Source organism: Triturus cristatus, chromosome 11 (assembly GCF_964204655.1).
Source record: "Triturus cristatus chromosome 11, aTriCri1.1, whole genome shotgun sequence".
In the NCBI taxonomy this organism is placed as follows: Eukaryota; Metazoa; Chordata; class Amphibia; order Caudata; family Salamandridae; genus Triturus; species Triturus cristatus.
This window is the reverse complement of record NC_140594.1, coordinates 283,958,879-283,973,758: the sequence shown is the minus strand read 5'-3', so window position 1 is coordinate 283,973,758 and position 14,880 is coordinate 283,958,879. Positions and strand designations below refer to the sequence as shown.

General features: G+C 40.5%; 1 protein-coding gene across 1 annotated transcript in view; it reads right to left on the bottom strand.

Moving 5' to 3' along the window:
- Positions 1-9,766: 9,766 nt before the first annotated feature.
- LOC146784046 (acyl-CoA dehydrogenase family member 11-like) overlaps positions 9,767-14,880 on the bottom strand; it is a 502,630-nt gene continuing 497,516 nt past the window's right edge. The window contains exon 15 of the mRNA XM_085635447.1: positions 9,767-11,229. Within this exon, the coding sequence (XP_085491573.1) occupies positions 11,103-11,229 (127 nt within the window). The 3' untranslated portion in view covers positions 9,767-11,102. The remainder of the gene's footprint in view (positions 11,230-14,880) is intronic.

Below are 14,880 nucleotides of genomic sequence, written 5' to 3'. Positions count from 1 at the left end.
GTTGACAAGACTTTAATCCTCGGATTCAACGATGGGTTGGTTTTCAAAAGGGCATGCTTGTTGGCAGGCGGGTCATCTGTTAACAGGTCTTTGATGTTTTGGTATACTTCATCGTGGACAAACTTTATTCCACAAGAAGTGTAGCAACCTCTACAACCCTTTTCTCTGGTGTTTCATTACCTGATATCTGTAGGGCTGGAACATGGGAAAAACATTCATACATTTACTAGACACTACTGTATAGATGCCTCTTCGAGTCAGGATGCTGTGTAGGTCAAGCTGTGTTTCGGCATTCTTACAATAATGTGAGCATTTATATTTTGATGTATACATTGGAGATTTTATATAAAGTATGTTTAGTACATGTTTCCCACCTTCACAAGTTAGTTCTATACTGCTTACTATTTGGATTCAATGAAAGATCTATGAAAGAATCAACATGAGAAAAAACAAGTTATTTACCTGTACACTGTGGTTTTCCAACATTGATATCTTTCATAGACCTATATGTTCGTGTGTATATATATATAGATATATATCATATCCTCTCTGCTGCTTATGTACATATTGGCCTATGCACTTGCACTTTATTGCAATTTAGTTCTATTGTGTAGTTCCAATATGATGTTTTTTAGCTCTCTTGTTCTCTATGCACTGCTCGTATTATTTTATACATATATATTTATGTATGTGTTATACATTTTGCACTTGCACTTTTATAGCCATTATTAATTATGGCACTTGCAATGTTGAGGTTAATTAGGCCAAATTGAGAGTATATGTGCTTTTAACAAGGAGCCAAAGTAGATTTCGTTTTTTAGGTTTATCCTATCAATTGGCTACACTGTAGTTACTAGCAGCTTAGTGTGCACTCTAATATTTTCAATGGCAATATTAGCGTATATGAATGTTGGGAATCTGCTACAGCTTCCTTTTGATTGGTTCACATATATTGTACTTGTACCTATTGGCCAAGTATAGGAAGGGTGGGGAGATTAGAGATTTCATTTTCGTCTCTCATAAGTAGATAATCAAAAATTTAATTTTACACACTTTACCCCTTTTTTCTATACGTATATATTGGCTACATTTTATCAGCACTAGCACTGTGGTTCATTATTATTTTTTTATCCTCCCATAGAGCTATTAACAATTTTGGAAGATGATTTTATGAACAGGACCCTTTTAAGAACGTTCTTTGCTTAAACTATTAGATAATGTGTATATAGTTTACACATTAGCAGTCTGTCTTTTTGGATTCTAATATTTTATTTATGTCTATGAATTTGGGTGCTCCTGGTCATGGTAGTGTGCTGTTTAGCTTCATCACGTATTGGCATTGGCTGTTCTGGGAAGAGGGTACTTGGTGAAAGCATTCAAAAAATGAGACTTGATTACAGCGTTTCATGTGATCAAGGTCGTGTTCAAACGACCGAAACGCGTCATGTCAGGGTGCCTGGAATAAAGTCTGCACTGTTTATTCAATTTCTGCAGTACGTTGTGGTCTGTACCCGAGTTTCTTCCTGGAGATCACGGAGAACGGGATGGTGAACTGTTTCATCTATTTCTGGCAGAGTACGGCTATCTCTGCCTCTACGGACCCTCCCTGTGTTTCGCGGCAGGTTTGCTTACGGCCAACATCGCGGAGGCGTTCTTTTAGAAACCCAGAAGGAGTTTTGTGTAAACCAGCCCCCCGCTGACGTGACTCTGCTGTACTGTTGGACCTGGCGGCATCGGAGGAAGACGGAAAGCCCGCGTGGGGTCGGAGGACGCCGGCGGACCTAATCTTCTTCTTTTTCGGTAAGCCTGGGCGACACAGCGGGTTTCAGGGATTGTACTGACAACTATAAGGGAACGTGTCTTTGAATATTGAAGTTAACATCCCTAGTGCATATTTGAACTTTATACCAGAGAACTATGTCCACCCTGGCTGACAAGCTACGTGATCGAGAAGCTGTAGCAGAAACCCTATTCGACAATCTGCCTGAAACCGATGAGACACCAGGGGGCAGTAATGTTAACAATTCAAAAGTGTCTAATGATGTCAAAACACTTCTCAAGACTTTAGAAAAACTCCTTCGCAACAAATTAACTAAATGGTGGGAGAAGCGGTCACTGGAAAAGTATAAAGAAGTGGGGAGGGTACCACGTGGGCTACGAGTTTTAATTGCTCCCTCATTTGAAAACCCGAACCCGCTAATGCTAAAAGAATGGGCCACCAATAATCTTGAAGCTTCCATGAATATGGTCACAATACTAATTAAGTATGCTGCTATCGATAGAGAGGAAATACTCAAACAAATTAATTCTCTCAATCAGATTTTGGCTGGCCATGAGGAACAAGATTTAATTAAAAAGAGTAGAGCGGAAATCGATTTACGTCTTCAAAAACATGAGGAAACGATAAAAGCTTGTAAAATATTCAAATTTGCAAGGGATAAGAAGGACTACGAATCGGGCACAATTTTTACCTTTGCACACAAATTTGATATAGCGAAAAGACAAGCAATGGGGCCCAACATACCATCAGCTACCTCAAGTTACTCACGTATTACTGAGATTAGTGAGAGTGACCTGAGCTCTGTGGCAAGCAGTACTGGTTCACAAGAAAGTGGACTTAACCAAATACTAATAGTAACATCTATTAGTCTTTCACCATCAGAAGAACTCAGTTTTTTAGTAGAGGACCGCCGGCAAACTCTCCGGCAGAGCACTCAAGAGAAGAGAGGCGCAGACGGAGGAACAAATGCAGACAACAAAGGCGCCAATGTAAAATCAGGAAACTACAGGGGAAGATGGCACAATTCAATGAAGAAAAGTTAAACACTGACCCATCTACCCATATGGATAACACTGTCATCAATTTAACTAATTTTCATCTTACTGCAGCGGAAACACGAATATTATCCTTAGGTTTGTCATACTGCCCGCCAAATTAGTTCAAATATGTGCAAACCAGAATTGATATTTTTAAATTTGTCCGCAAGCTTAAGCTTTTGAAGCACTTCAAACTGAATAAAGCTGTAAGCAAAGTTACATCTATATTAGAAACGGACAATCCGAGCAGTAAGGTACAAGTAGGCGATATTACTAACCTAAAAAACATTCATGCACTTGTGGCCAATCTTGATGACATTGTTTGTAGTACACAGGACCAACTAGTTAATCTCGCCACCACTGGCAATCAATCTGCATTCAGTCCTTTTCGTCCACAATCTACATTCATCCCTCTAATGCCCAAAGATGCCATTGACACGTTTAGTGAGTGAGTGTGTCATTAATGATTTAAAGGTTCTTAATCGCAAAGTTTTGGCAAAATTGAAGCACTGCTCATATCGAGACAAACAGTATGCAGCATTGATGAAGAAGCTGAAAGACAATCCTGACATAATTATAACTAAGGCAGACAAAGGTGGCAATACGGTATTGTGGCCTAAAGCCGAGTACTTGCAAGAGGCATACTGTCATCTCAACGATGCCTCATGCTATAGAAAAGCCTCAACTAATGATATGAAGCAACTGAAGGATTTGGTACATAAGGAACTCGCGTAATGGAAAAGGGATGGTCTACTAAACAAAAATGAGTAAACATTTTTAAAAGTTGATTTTCCCATCACAGCTGTGCTGTATTTCATCCCAAAAGTACATAAACAAGTGTCTCCTATTCCGGGTAGACCTATTATATCAGCGCAGAGGAGCCTTTTTGAGTCTATATCCAAGTATGTTGACTATTTTCTACATGATTTTGTTGAGGAACTTCCATCATTTATTAAGGATACTGGACATTTTTTATCTAATGTACAATCAGTGAGATGGCAGGACGACTATTTGTTCATTGTTATGGACATTTGTTCCTTATACACCAGTATACGACATATTGATGGGCTAAATGCAGTTAAATTCTATCTGGAAAAAAGAAGCATTGTTTTTTACCAGCATAACAAGATGTTATTACACATGATTAAACTGTGTTTAGAAAACAACTACTTCTTGTTCAACAGTGAGGTATTACAGCAGCTGCGGGGCGTGGCCATGGGGGCTTGCTTCTCCCCCAGTTACGCATGTTTACTTGTGGGCTGGTGGGAGGAGCATGTCCTCAGGCGGACTCACGGTGAGCTGTATGATACCCATGTTGTCCGTTGGTGGCGATTTATTGATGATATTTGCATTATCTGGAAACGATCATTAGAATCGGCCAATAACTTTGTGAAGTGTGTTAATAACAACAGTCTTAACTTAGAATTCACTGCTCAGATCTGTTCAGAAAAAGTTAAATTTTTAGATGTAGAATTATACATCGAGGACAGCATGCTACAAACCAGACTTCATAGGAAAGTGACAGCAGGCAATGCCATTCTGCATGCCTACAGTTCACATCCTCGTCATCTCTTGAGGAGCATTTCTTATGGAGAGTTTCTCCGTTTAAGACGTATTTGTAGCTCCAATAATGAACTGGTAATGTGTCAGAATCAATCATTTGACAGATTCTTAGCCCGTGGGTATAAGAGCAACGATTTGAAGTTGGCCTTAACCAAAGCCAACAGCATGGATCGTTCTTATTATCTTGGCAGAGTATCCAATAAGACTATATGCAAAAACACCGCTATGTCTTCTGAATCAGCCCCTGTCCGACTAATCACCACCTTTTGCAGTCAGCATAAAGAAATAAGAAGGGTTATTTACAAAAACTGGCCTATCATTCAAACCGATCTTACCATGTCTCAATTGGCCCCTAGTCTACCTCAGATTACTTTTAGAAGAGCACCCTCTATGAGGGATGCTCTAGTAAAAACAAGCCCAGAAACAACAAAGAGAGGCGCATGGTTGTCCAAACGTACCGGGTTCTTTAAATGTAGTACATGTAGGGCCTGCAAGTTTGGTATTACTACTACTGAGTTTACTAATGCTTTTGAATCCAAGTCTACCAAAATATCAGTTTTTTTTACTTGCAGATCGGACCATGCAGTGTACATACTTGAGTGTTCGTGCAAGTTAAAATATGTGGGTAGCACTAAATTGCCCGTATTCACTCGCATTTTACAGCACCTTCGTGCTATTGTCAACTCAGATGCTAGTTACCCGGTGGCATGACACTTTAAGTTAGTTCATCAAAACAACTTAAATGACTTAAGGTACTTTGTTGTTGATGCGGTGCCCAAACTATCAAGAGGTGGCAATAGGGAGAAAAAACCTAAGGCAACTTGAGTCCCATTATATAGTACTACTTGACACGAAGATGCCAAACGAGCTCAATACGGGAGAAGATCTGCATAATTTTCTATTAATTCAGTTTAGTCTCCTCCTGTTTCTTCAGATCTGGTTACTGTTGGGTAGGGGATTTGATGTTGTATTCACCGATTTTTGCTGGCCTATTAACCAACTTCGTTCTTGCTTCTTAACCCGATTTTAACCTTTTGGGGTTTCTTTTGGGGTCGGGTTCGCGGTTTGATTTTTGGACGGCTTCTTGTTGGTGTGATATGGCGACTCCAGTTGTTGAGTGATATATTAGCATATACAGCATCCTGTATTTCACTTAATAATTGGTCCGTTGTTACAACACACATACATAGATTGTACCCTTCGTATGCTGCTAGTTTTCTATATGTCACATACCGAGTTTCTCTGATATATGATGTTATGAATTTGAACACTGTCTTTGTTGTTTATCGGTTTTATTGGTTAGCAATTTCTATATACATTTTGCACCTATACTATAGATTGTAACCCACTAGGGTTTTCCTATCTGCTGCTTATGTACATATTGGCCTATGCACTTGCACTTTATTGCAATTTAGTTCTATTGTGTAGTTCCAATATGATGTTTTTAGCTCTCTTGTTCTCTATGCACTGCTCGTATTATTTTATACATATATATTTATATATGTGTTATACATTTTGCACTTTTACAGCCATTATTAATTATGGCACTTGCAATGTTGAGGCTAATTAGGCCAAATTGAGAGTATATGTGCTTTTAACAAAGAGCCAGAGTAGATTTCGTTTTTAGGTTTATCCTATCAATTGGCTACACTGTAGTTACTATGGCCTGTCTCACTAGCAGCTTAGTGTGCATTCTAATATTTTCAATGGCAATATTAATGTATATGAATGTTGGGAATCTGCTACAGCTTCCTTTTGATTTGTTTACATATATTGTACTTGTACCTATTGGCCAAGTATAGGAGTGGTGGGGAGATTAGAGATTTCATTTTCGTCTCTGATAAGTAGATAAACAAAAATGTAATTTTACATACTTTACCCCTTTTTTCTATACGTATATATTGGCTACATTTTTATCAGCACTAGCACTGTGGTTCATTATTATTTTTTTAACCTCCCATATAGCTATTAACAATTTTGGAAGATGATTTTATGAACAGGACCCTTTTAAGAAGGTTCTTTGCTTAAACTATTAGATAATGTGTATATAGTTTACACATTAGCAGTCTGTCTTTTTGGATTCTAATATTTTATTTATGTCTATGAATTTGGGTGCTCCTGGTCATGGTAGTGTGCTGTTTAGCTTCATCACGTATTGTCATTGGCTGTTCTGGGAGGAGGTTACTTGGTGAAAGCATTCAAAAAATGAGACTTGATTACAGCGTTTCATGTGATCAAGGTCATGTTCAAACGACCGAAACGCGTCAAGTCAGGGTGCCTGGAATAAAGGCTGCACTGTTTATTCAATTTCTGAAGTACGTTGTGGTCTGTACCTGTGTTTCTTCCTGGAGATCACGGAGAACGGGATGGTGAACTGTTATATATATATATATCCACACAAAACACTTGTGCTTAGAAAATATGAAGTAAGCTAGCCCTGAAGAGAAGGTGTGATTTGCGAGATGTTCTCTGATTGACTACAGTTTGGTTATTTCTAAAATTATGACAATTGCCTTAGAATATCACCTGTTTACGATCATCTACTCTATGAGACTTTGGTTAGCATTGCTGATTATAACTACCATGGGAATCCAACACAGATTCAAGCATGTACATCTATGAATCAATACTTGAGAAACATTTTCTGGAAGCTTAATGCCCACATTAGAGGTATGTGCCTTAGAAACAAGCCACAAGATTTTTGAAGTAGGGTTCAAATTGGCTCTGGAGATTAGGCTCTGACCAGCTCCAACTTGCACATTTTGCACTGAAAGAAGACACTTTTAGCAGAAGCAGTGCTTGATTAAAGTTTACTCATGGTGTACAAGGTTCTTGCTTCTGTGATTCAGAGGTTAATGACTGAATGTTTGGCAGGTTTTGTATCTTTTTGCCACGATTCCAGAATGATGGAGCCATAGCAGGCATTTCTAATGAGAGTCATAATGGTAGATTTTCCTGGCTCTACAGGATAAGCAAGGTTTGAATAAGGCTCTACCCTTAGGGGGAGTGTCAGCCAACAGTTCCAAACTCCCCCCAACCAAATATTAAAGGAGCAGAAACACTGCTCCCAAAAATGAGCAGAAACGCTGCTGATCTCCCATAGATGGTGGTGAGAGGATGCCAAAGAACAGAGCTCACCACCAAAATGAGGACGCAATTTGCAAATCCAAAGATAAGAGCCTTCGTGGAGAGTTGGAGCTCCAAATGCTTTCATCTCATTTTCCAGACGTCTAATAATTTAACCACGTACAGTCTATGTCTGATTCAATTTCTTTGAAATGTATGAGACACTTCTATGTTATTTTTCACTATTGAATATTCATGCAAGTGCATCTATGAACGATCCATTGTTAGACAAACGTTACCTGTAATCCTGCAGTTAGAATATCTCCATATATGTGCAGGATCCTGAAACACCAGATTTAAAGTACTTGTACCAAAAGAACATGATTTGAAGATGCAATATTTTCTTGTATCTTTGGTTTTTGCTATTTTTGAAAGTAAAACCAATTAGTCCAATCCAACTACAAAACATTTTACTGAACAACATGCTAATTCTAAAATCCTAATGCTTAAGGAACATGTAGCCTCTAATAAGCCGAGGACACACTCTGGTAACTGGTGAAGCAACTTTAAGCATTCCAGAGGATCCCAGCCTTCCCATCATGCAGTGCAGGGTCAGTAAGGCAGTCTTTTTTTGCAGACCATAGCATGGGGGAAAAAGAGGCAGGGTTGTAGTTTGTTGATTCATGGAAAATACCAATGACAATAACACAAAAGTACACATTCATTCCTGCTGTTTCTGGTACTAAACAATAAATACTGAGCAGAAGTCCTACCTTTTGAGTTCAATTCAGCACCTACGATGTTATTGACGTGCACAACTGTAGTCGCCACCCCTCTAAGAATAAACATCATACTTGTTTAACCACAGCTCAACGACTAGTTCATCAGTCTTGTTTCGACAGCAGGCCTCACACCATTAGCAACTGCCAGGCCATATTCTGCAATCATTGGCCATCCATGTCAATCAAGCCAACTCCACATCCACCTAGATAGTTAATCCATTACTTTGGAGCTGTGTTAAACACTCAAAGTGCATGAGTGTTTCTTTCAACAGAGAGATTCATCTTTTTGCCGGAAGTGTCACTCTTTTCTGAAGACTACTAAGCCATCAGCATGCCCGATGTCGTCTTTTGGGATCCAGGATGTCCTCAATTTTCCTTGTACTTCACATCTGGTGTCAAGATTATTAGGCATAATCAGTTCATGTATTGGACTGTTGAACGAGCTGTGAAAAGTAGGAGTCTAGAATTGTGTTTGGTATCTTTGCTTTGAGTGCCGATGAGGGGGATGTGATGAGAATATGAGGGTTCATAGAACAGAATAAGGCAGTACAAGGGTTTCAGTGTGAAATGGTTGAATTGTGGTGCGGTCGTGTGGTAAGGATACTGTGAGTGTTGTGATATGTAGTGGTTTTGAACTCAAACAGAAGATCTACTTCTCTTTATCAACCTTTGGACAGTGATGCCTTGGGTGGCTGAGGAAGGGAAACAGGGTGCTGGAACCCAAGTTCATTGCTAGCACAGTGGCCTTGTAGTGCAGGTGTTCCTTATTTCTGGTTCTTTGTGGCCCACAAGATGAGTTGCAGGATGCTTTAGAGGGAGCAGGGACAACAGCATGGGGGTTTGGCTTCTCCTTTATGTGCGGCATCAAGAGGTGTAAAGGCATGGAGGAGAAAGACAGGTATCGTTGCTGGGGCTGATGCCACCGTTCTGGGCCATGGGACTCCGGAATAGTGAATTGTCAGGTGGGCTGGTGGCATAGGCATACACTTCTTCTTCTGGTCCTGTGGACCATACGTTGATTTGGAGAATGTTGCAGAGACAGTTAGATACAGCCTCTGCCTTTTTGTGATTTACGTGCAGGCTTCCTCTAAGGGTATGTTTTTTAGCTGAATCTGGAGAGGCTTTTTAAAGTGTGTTTTAAAAACATAAAATCTAAGTGGTTTACTCGATTGCTATGGCATTTAATAATTCTGCAAAACTATTTAATAATTACACTGCCAAGCAATGAAACAGCCTCACCATTACACTAATGACAGACAGTATAAATCAAATTGTTGTCTGTAAAATTCTTGCCAGCTACACACCACCTAAGACACTGCATGGAACGATTCAGTTGTAGATGTCTGCTGTGTATCTCCGGCTAACTTCAACCAACACCTACTTCATTCCTCTCCGTGGTGGACTGCTCCAATCTAGCACTGAACAGTGTTTCAACAACCTGTATCTACATGGTTTCTCTCAAACCAAACATGGGGCTTCTACACTGATGCCCATTTATCATTCAGAGAGCATGTCAAGAAAAGAACACAGATGGCTTAGTGTCAGTGAAACTTTATATGCTGGATCACAGTGCAAGCACATATTTTCAGATATCAATGGGGGCAACACCCTGCTTCCTTTAGTCTACCCGTTCTTACTTAACAGACTGTATTTCACACTGCTGCCCTCTTAATCACTGGGCAATGCCATATCAACCTCCAGAACTTGCACTGGCAGCCCCTCCCTCCTTTCATCAAACTGAAGTCACAGTGCATCACATACGAAGTTATCAACATCAGTAATCTGGACTACCTACAGGCAACATCTTTCACTAACCCCAAACTATAAGCAACATGGTGATTCATGAGGGCTCCAGGGTGTGGCAAGAGAAGGATGTCTTTAGAGTGACAACCTCTGAAACAACATTGCACTTCATCAGAGACTGCTCCCCTTGCTCCTGACTTTCGGCAAATAACTTATAAACTTGTGTACCATCAGCACATTTTGGATTCACTCTACTTCTCCAGGTCATTGATCTCTTTAAAAATTATTTGTGTTGCTCAGTTAATCATGCTTCATAAAAACTCAACCATTGATTCTGTAACCTGCACACACTTAAATACAAACCATGTCCTATTAACAGCAACCCCTTGTTACCTCTCGAATCTAGATTTGTGGTATACAAAATCCCATGATAAAATAAATTAATAGTTTGCTTTTTCACTATTCCTTGGATATTATATATTTACAGGTCTATTCTCTTGGTTTACAGATCCCTAGTTGGTCTAATGGAGGATTTTCAAACTGTTACACAGGCTATCCATCCCGCTATCAGGTTTAAGTTACCAACATAGATTCCCATTTCTCCATACAAGTTTGCAGGTCCAACCACATAGTGAGACATTATTTACATTTATTTTACTTTTATCATAAATTGAAATCGAAGTAGCTATAAATGAAGAGCAATAGTGTTTTTACAAAAGCAAATCAGACCATTCTAAAAAACACATAGATTTAGAAGATTTTGGTATAGTATGATTGAGGTTCCTCTTAAAGCTCCTGCCTAACAGAAGCTACTTCCATGCAACATAACTAATCTCTAACCAGGGCGAAAACATTAAAAAAAAAAAAGTGTTGATTTTGCTTGGATGCAGGTACCAATTATCATTAATTTCACAATGGTGGGTTAAGGCGTATAGCTCTATAATGCTGTACAACACCAAGTGCTTGTTAAATTTAAGACTAGCAAAGGCTAGTAAAGGCTTAGAGTTATCCTATTAGTTAGCCCACACTGAACTGAAAATTTCAATTAATACTAGGTGCACTGTGATCTGGAGCAAATGTGATACATGCCCGCCAAGGACACATTTAAAATGGCCCGCCTTCTTGCTTTAGTTATAATTTTCCTTTTAACAGAGGACTACCATCATAAACCAAACTGGCATCCATCACAACTGCTTCGCTAGTATAGGAACCAGCTTTCTCTGCAAAGTCCACGGGGCAGAGGTCCTGCTCACACCATCTGTAGAATAAATACAGCACAAGTTAATTCTGAACTTAGCACAACATACATGAATTAATTAAAGATATTTGCATTGCAGCATGGTCACTGACTAGTTTAAATGTGTTTAATGTTATCTACCTTTTTTTAAGGCTCTTTCTGGTGGATACTTTATCTAAGAACAGATGCCTCACATTTAAAATCTGCCCAGATAGGAATCGAAGATTGTCGAGCAATAGCTCCCACGTGCCTAAAGCTGGAGCCACAAGGCTCCACAGCAACTTAGCCTCGCCGCGGAGGTGAGATGGTAGAGCCACGTGTAACCACGACTCCTGCTTGCTGATGTTGGTTTCTGCATTGTTTCTAATTCCTTGCCCTCACATGTGGGTCAGTTGAGGGAAATTGAAGGTGATAGAGTGCTGAAGTCTAACTTGGGCCATTGTTAGAATGTGCAGATATCCACTCCACAGGACAGTGTGAGAAATCAGTGGTTAGAATATCCACCAGAAAGAGTGTTACCAAAGGCAAGGAACTCGTACTTTTAGCTGCAGAGTCCTTCCCTTTAGAACAGATTCCCAAGCAGCAGTTCACAACAACAGGTGCAGTGTCTGAAGAATGGATTCAAACCAAAAAGTCCTGTAGGAGGGAGTGGGCAACATGACTCTCTGTGCGGACTTGGCTGTCAGACATTAGAGCTTGGTTAATGTGTGCACTCACACCCAGGCTGTAGCCTGGCAGATGTCTTACATGAGAACACCCCTCGCTAATGCGGCATTGGTGGCATTAACTCTGGCGGAATGAGCCAGTAGACCTTGAGGGTGTATCTTCTTGGCACACAGGACAAACCATCTTGCCAGAGTCCTCTTTTCTATTGCCTTACCTTTTTAAGAAACAGCAAATACCACAAAGAGTTTATATCAACACAATAATCTTTCATGTGTTCAAAATAGAAGTGAAAAGATCTCTTTAGATAAGGAAAACAAAGTCTTTCCTCATCTTTCGTGGGTTTGAGACGGAGAGTAAAAGGGCAGTATAGAAACTGATTGTCCTATTTGAAAGTGCAATTCCACTTTAGGGAGAAGGGTAGCCCGGATCGTCAGCAACAATTTGCCTGGCTAGAACCCAGGGGCATATTTTCAAAAATTTCAAGGAGCGCAGTGCAGCAAATGAAATTGCTTGGCTGCATTGTGTGAACGGTAGAGATCAGAACTGCACAATATCTTCAAAGAAATATCGCAGTTTTGCTCTCTTTGTGCATTGGCGCACTTGTGGATGCCTAGCGCTAACACAGGCACCTTTGAGTCATAGTGCAATAGTGTCTGTGTTAAGGTCAGGAAGGGGTAACTTCCTGCACGACAACTACCCTTTGAGGCTATTTCCTCTTTGTACCTCAGCTGGAAGATGCAGCAAACATGCTAATTAGAAATAATGAAACCCTTGTGTACAAGTCTTTGTAGATATGGGTTTGTGTCAAATTACATCGGAGGATGCACGGAAACGCCCATCGAATGCCTACATTATGCAAAGTACAGTTATTATTATTTTTTAAACAAAGCAATGCTAATAACCATTTGCATTGCTTTGTCAATACCATATAGGATTATGCGTCGAGTCTGCCACAAAAAGTGAAGCAAACCGGATGCAAAATCTTTGACAATCTGGCTCACGGTGTTCAGCTCCCCAATGCAATTTGCAGAGCTTATTGTAATGAGCAGCACCTAATAGTAAAGAGCTGCAAGGAGAAAGTGTGCATACGCTCAAATAACATGCATATTATGAAGGTAAGGCCAAATTAAGGCCACGCTGAGGTACTATGAAAGGTTTTAGGGGAAACATGTTAGTCCATTCAGAAAATAGATCACAACAGGGGATTTGAAAAGGGAAGTCTGATCTAGCACACATGAAAGAGCTGATATGTAATCCTTCACTGTGCCCACTGCAAAGTCTCAGTCAGCCAAAGATAAAACAAATAACAATACATCAGAGTGTTTTGTCTGAAAAGGATAACGATCACAGGCCCTCTTCACCAAGTCACAAACTGTTTCCAGCATCCAGAATAGATAGACTTGGTCAAAGAACGTCTTGCAGCGAGGATTATATTCACTACCTCCAACGTCAAACTGAAAACTGCTCAGATGCCACAGTTTAATCTTCAGTTGTGGTTGTAGAAATCCTGTTGAAGGGCCCACCCATGTTGCTGCCTGACTTAGGAGGTACTCCTGAAGGTGTAGCAGAAGCAGATGGCAAACGCTCAAGCTAAAGGCGTCTATGCGCCATTCTCTTCTGGACCATGCTGGGGCAATCAAAATGAGTTGGGCCTGGTCTGTCCTGGTCTACCTTTCTTCAGAACTCGAGGCAGGAGCGTTAATGGCAGAATGCATCTCTCTGACTGCCTCTTGGTGGAAATACCAGTGCACAGTAATCCTGGTGCTATGCATTCTTGGCAGTGATGAAAAGATTCAGCTGGGGTACATGTCAAAGATGTTCTTATGGATATGTCTAGCTGAAGATTCCTCATCCCCAAGTGCCAGACTGGATAAGGAGAATTTCAACAGCAGTGTTCCAGTATGCTGAAGGTGGAGTTGTGTGGCTCCACTTAAGCTTTATACTGCTCGGATGTCATGGAACAGAGCTGCATATGAGTGCCACCCCTGTAGGCTAACATCACTTTCTTTTCTTACATGCCTTCTATGCGGATTCAGAGCTCTGCACGTTTGTCCTTCTTACGACAACTCTACATTTTGCACAGTGTGCTAGGGAATCATGCCCCACTGAAAACTACAGGCTTTAAACTGGGCCAAGACTGCTGAAGGTAGAGGACCGTCATGGGCACACACGACATATGTCTTTGGTGCCCAGGCTCCAGTCACATCTCTTAAGTTGTGTGACATATCTGCCCTTATGGATCCAAAAGTGACCCAGAACCGGAAGTGAAGCTTTACATCTAAAGCCATCATTCCCTGAACCCTAACCCCTTACTACCTCTAATCGCTACTTTTCCCTGAACCGTAAAAACCTATTTCTACCACTTTCCGATACCCTTCACTGAACCTAAAAACCATGCCCTGCCATTTTACACAACCTATTCCTGAATCCTAAAAATGCCACATACACTTTAATGCTACCCTTCCCTGAATTCTAAATACTCCTGTTTATTTCTTAACGCTACCCTTTCCTGAGCATAAAAACCCCTACTTCCCCATATTGCTACCCTTCTCTTAACCCTAAAAATCCTCTACTAGTCCCCACTTTCCCCACCTCAATATAGAGGCTCCGCTCAACTTCAGCAGGAGAATGCCACATGGCCCCTGTTCCCAATACACAAACATTTGCCCTATAAACATGACAGTTTTCGTTTCTTTTTTGTAGCCACAATTTGTTTCAATCTACTTTTTCCCAATTTTCTTTTTACTGTAAACCCATCTATTATACAATCATCAGCTGCGATTTACTCATAAGGGGCGCAGAATCTGCCTATGCAAACATCAGAGTGACTCCTCGCCTCTCCACTGACAGACAAAAGCTCCCTTATTATTCATTTATCTCTCGAACGCAAATCACACAGGAGACCAAGGAATACACCTGTTAAAAATGGAAAACTGGCAAATGGGCTAGGGTGTGGGGAGGGTGGAATGAACACAGAGGAAACATCTGCTCGCCCCAGAAGAAGAT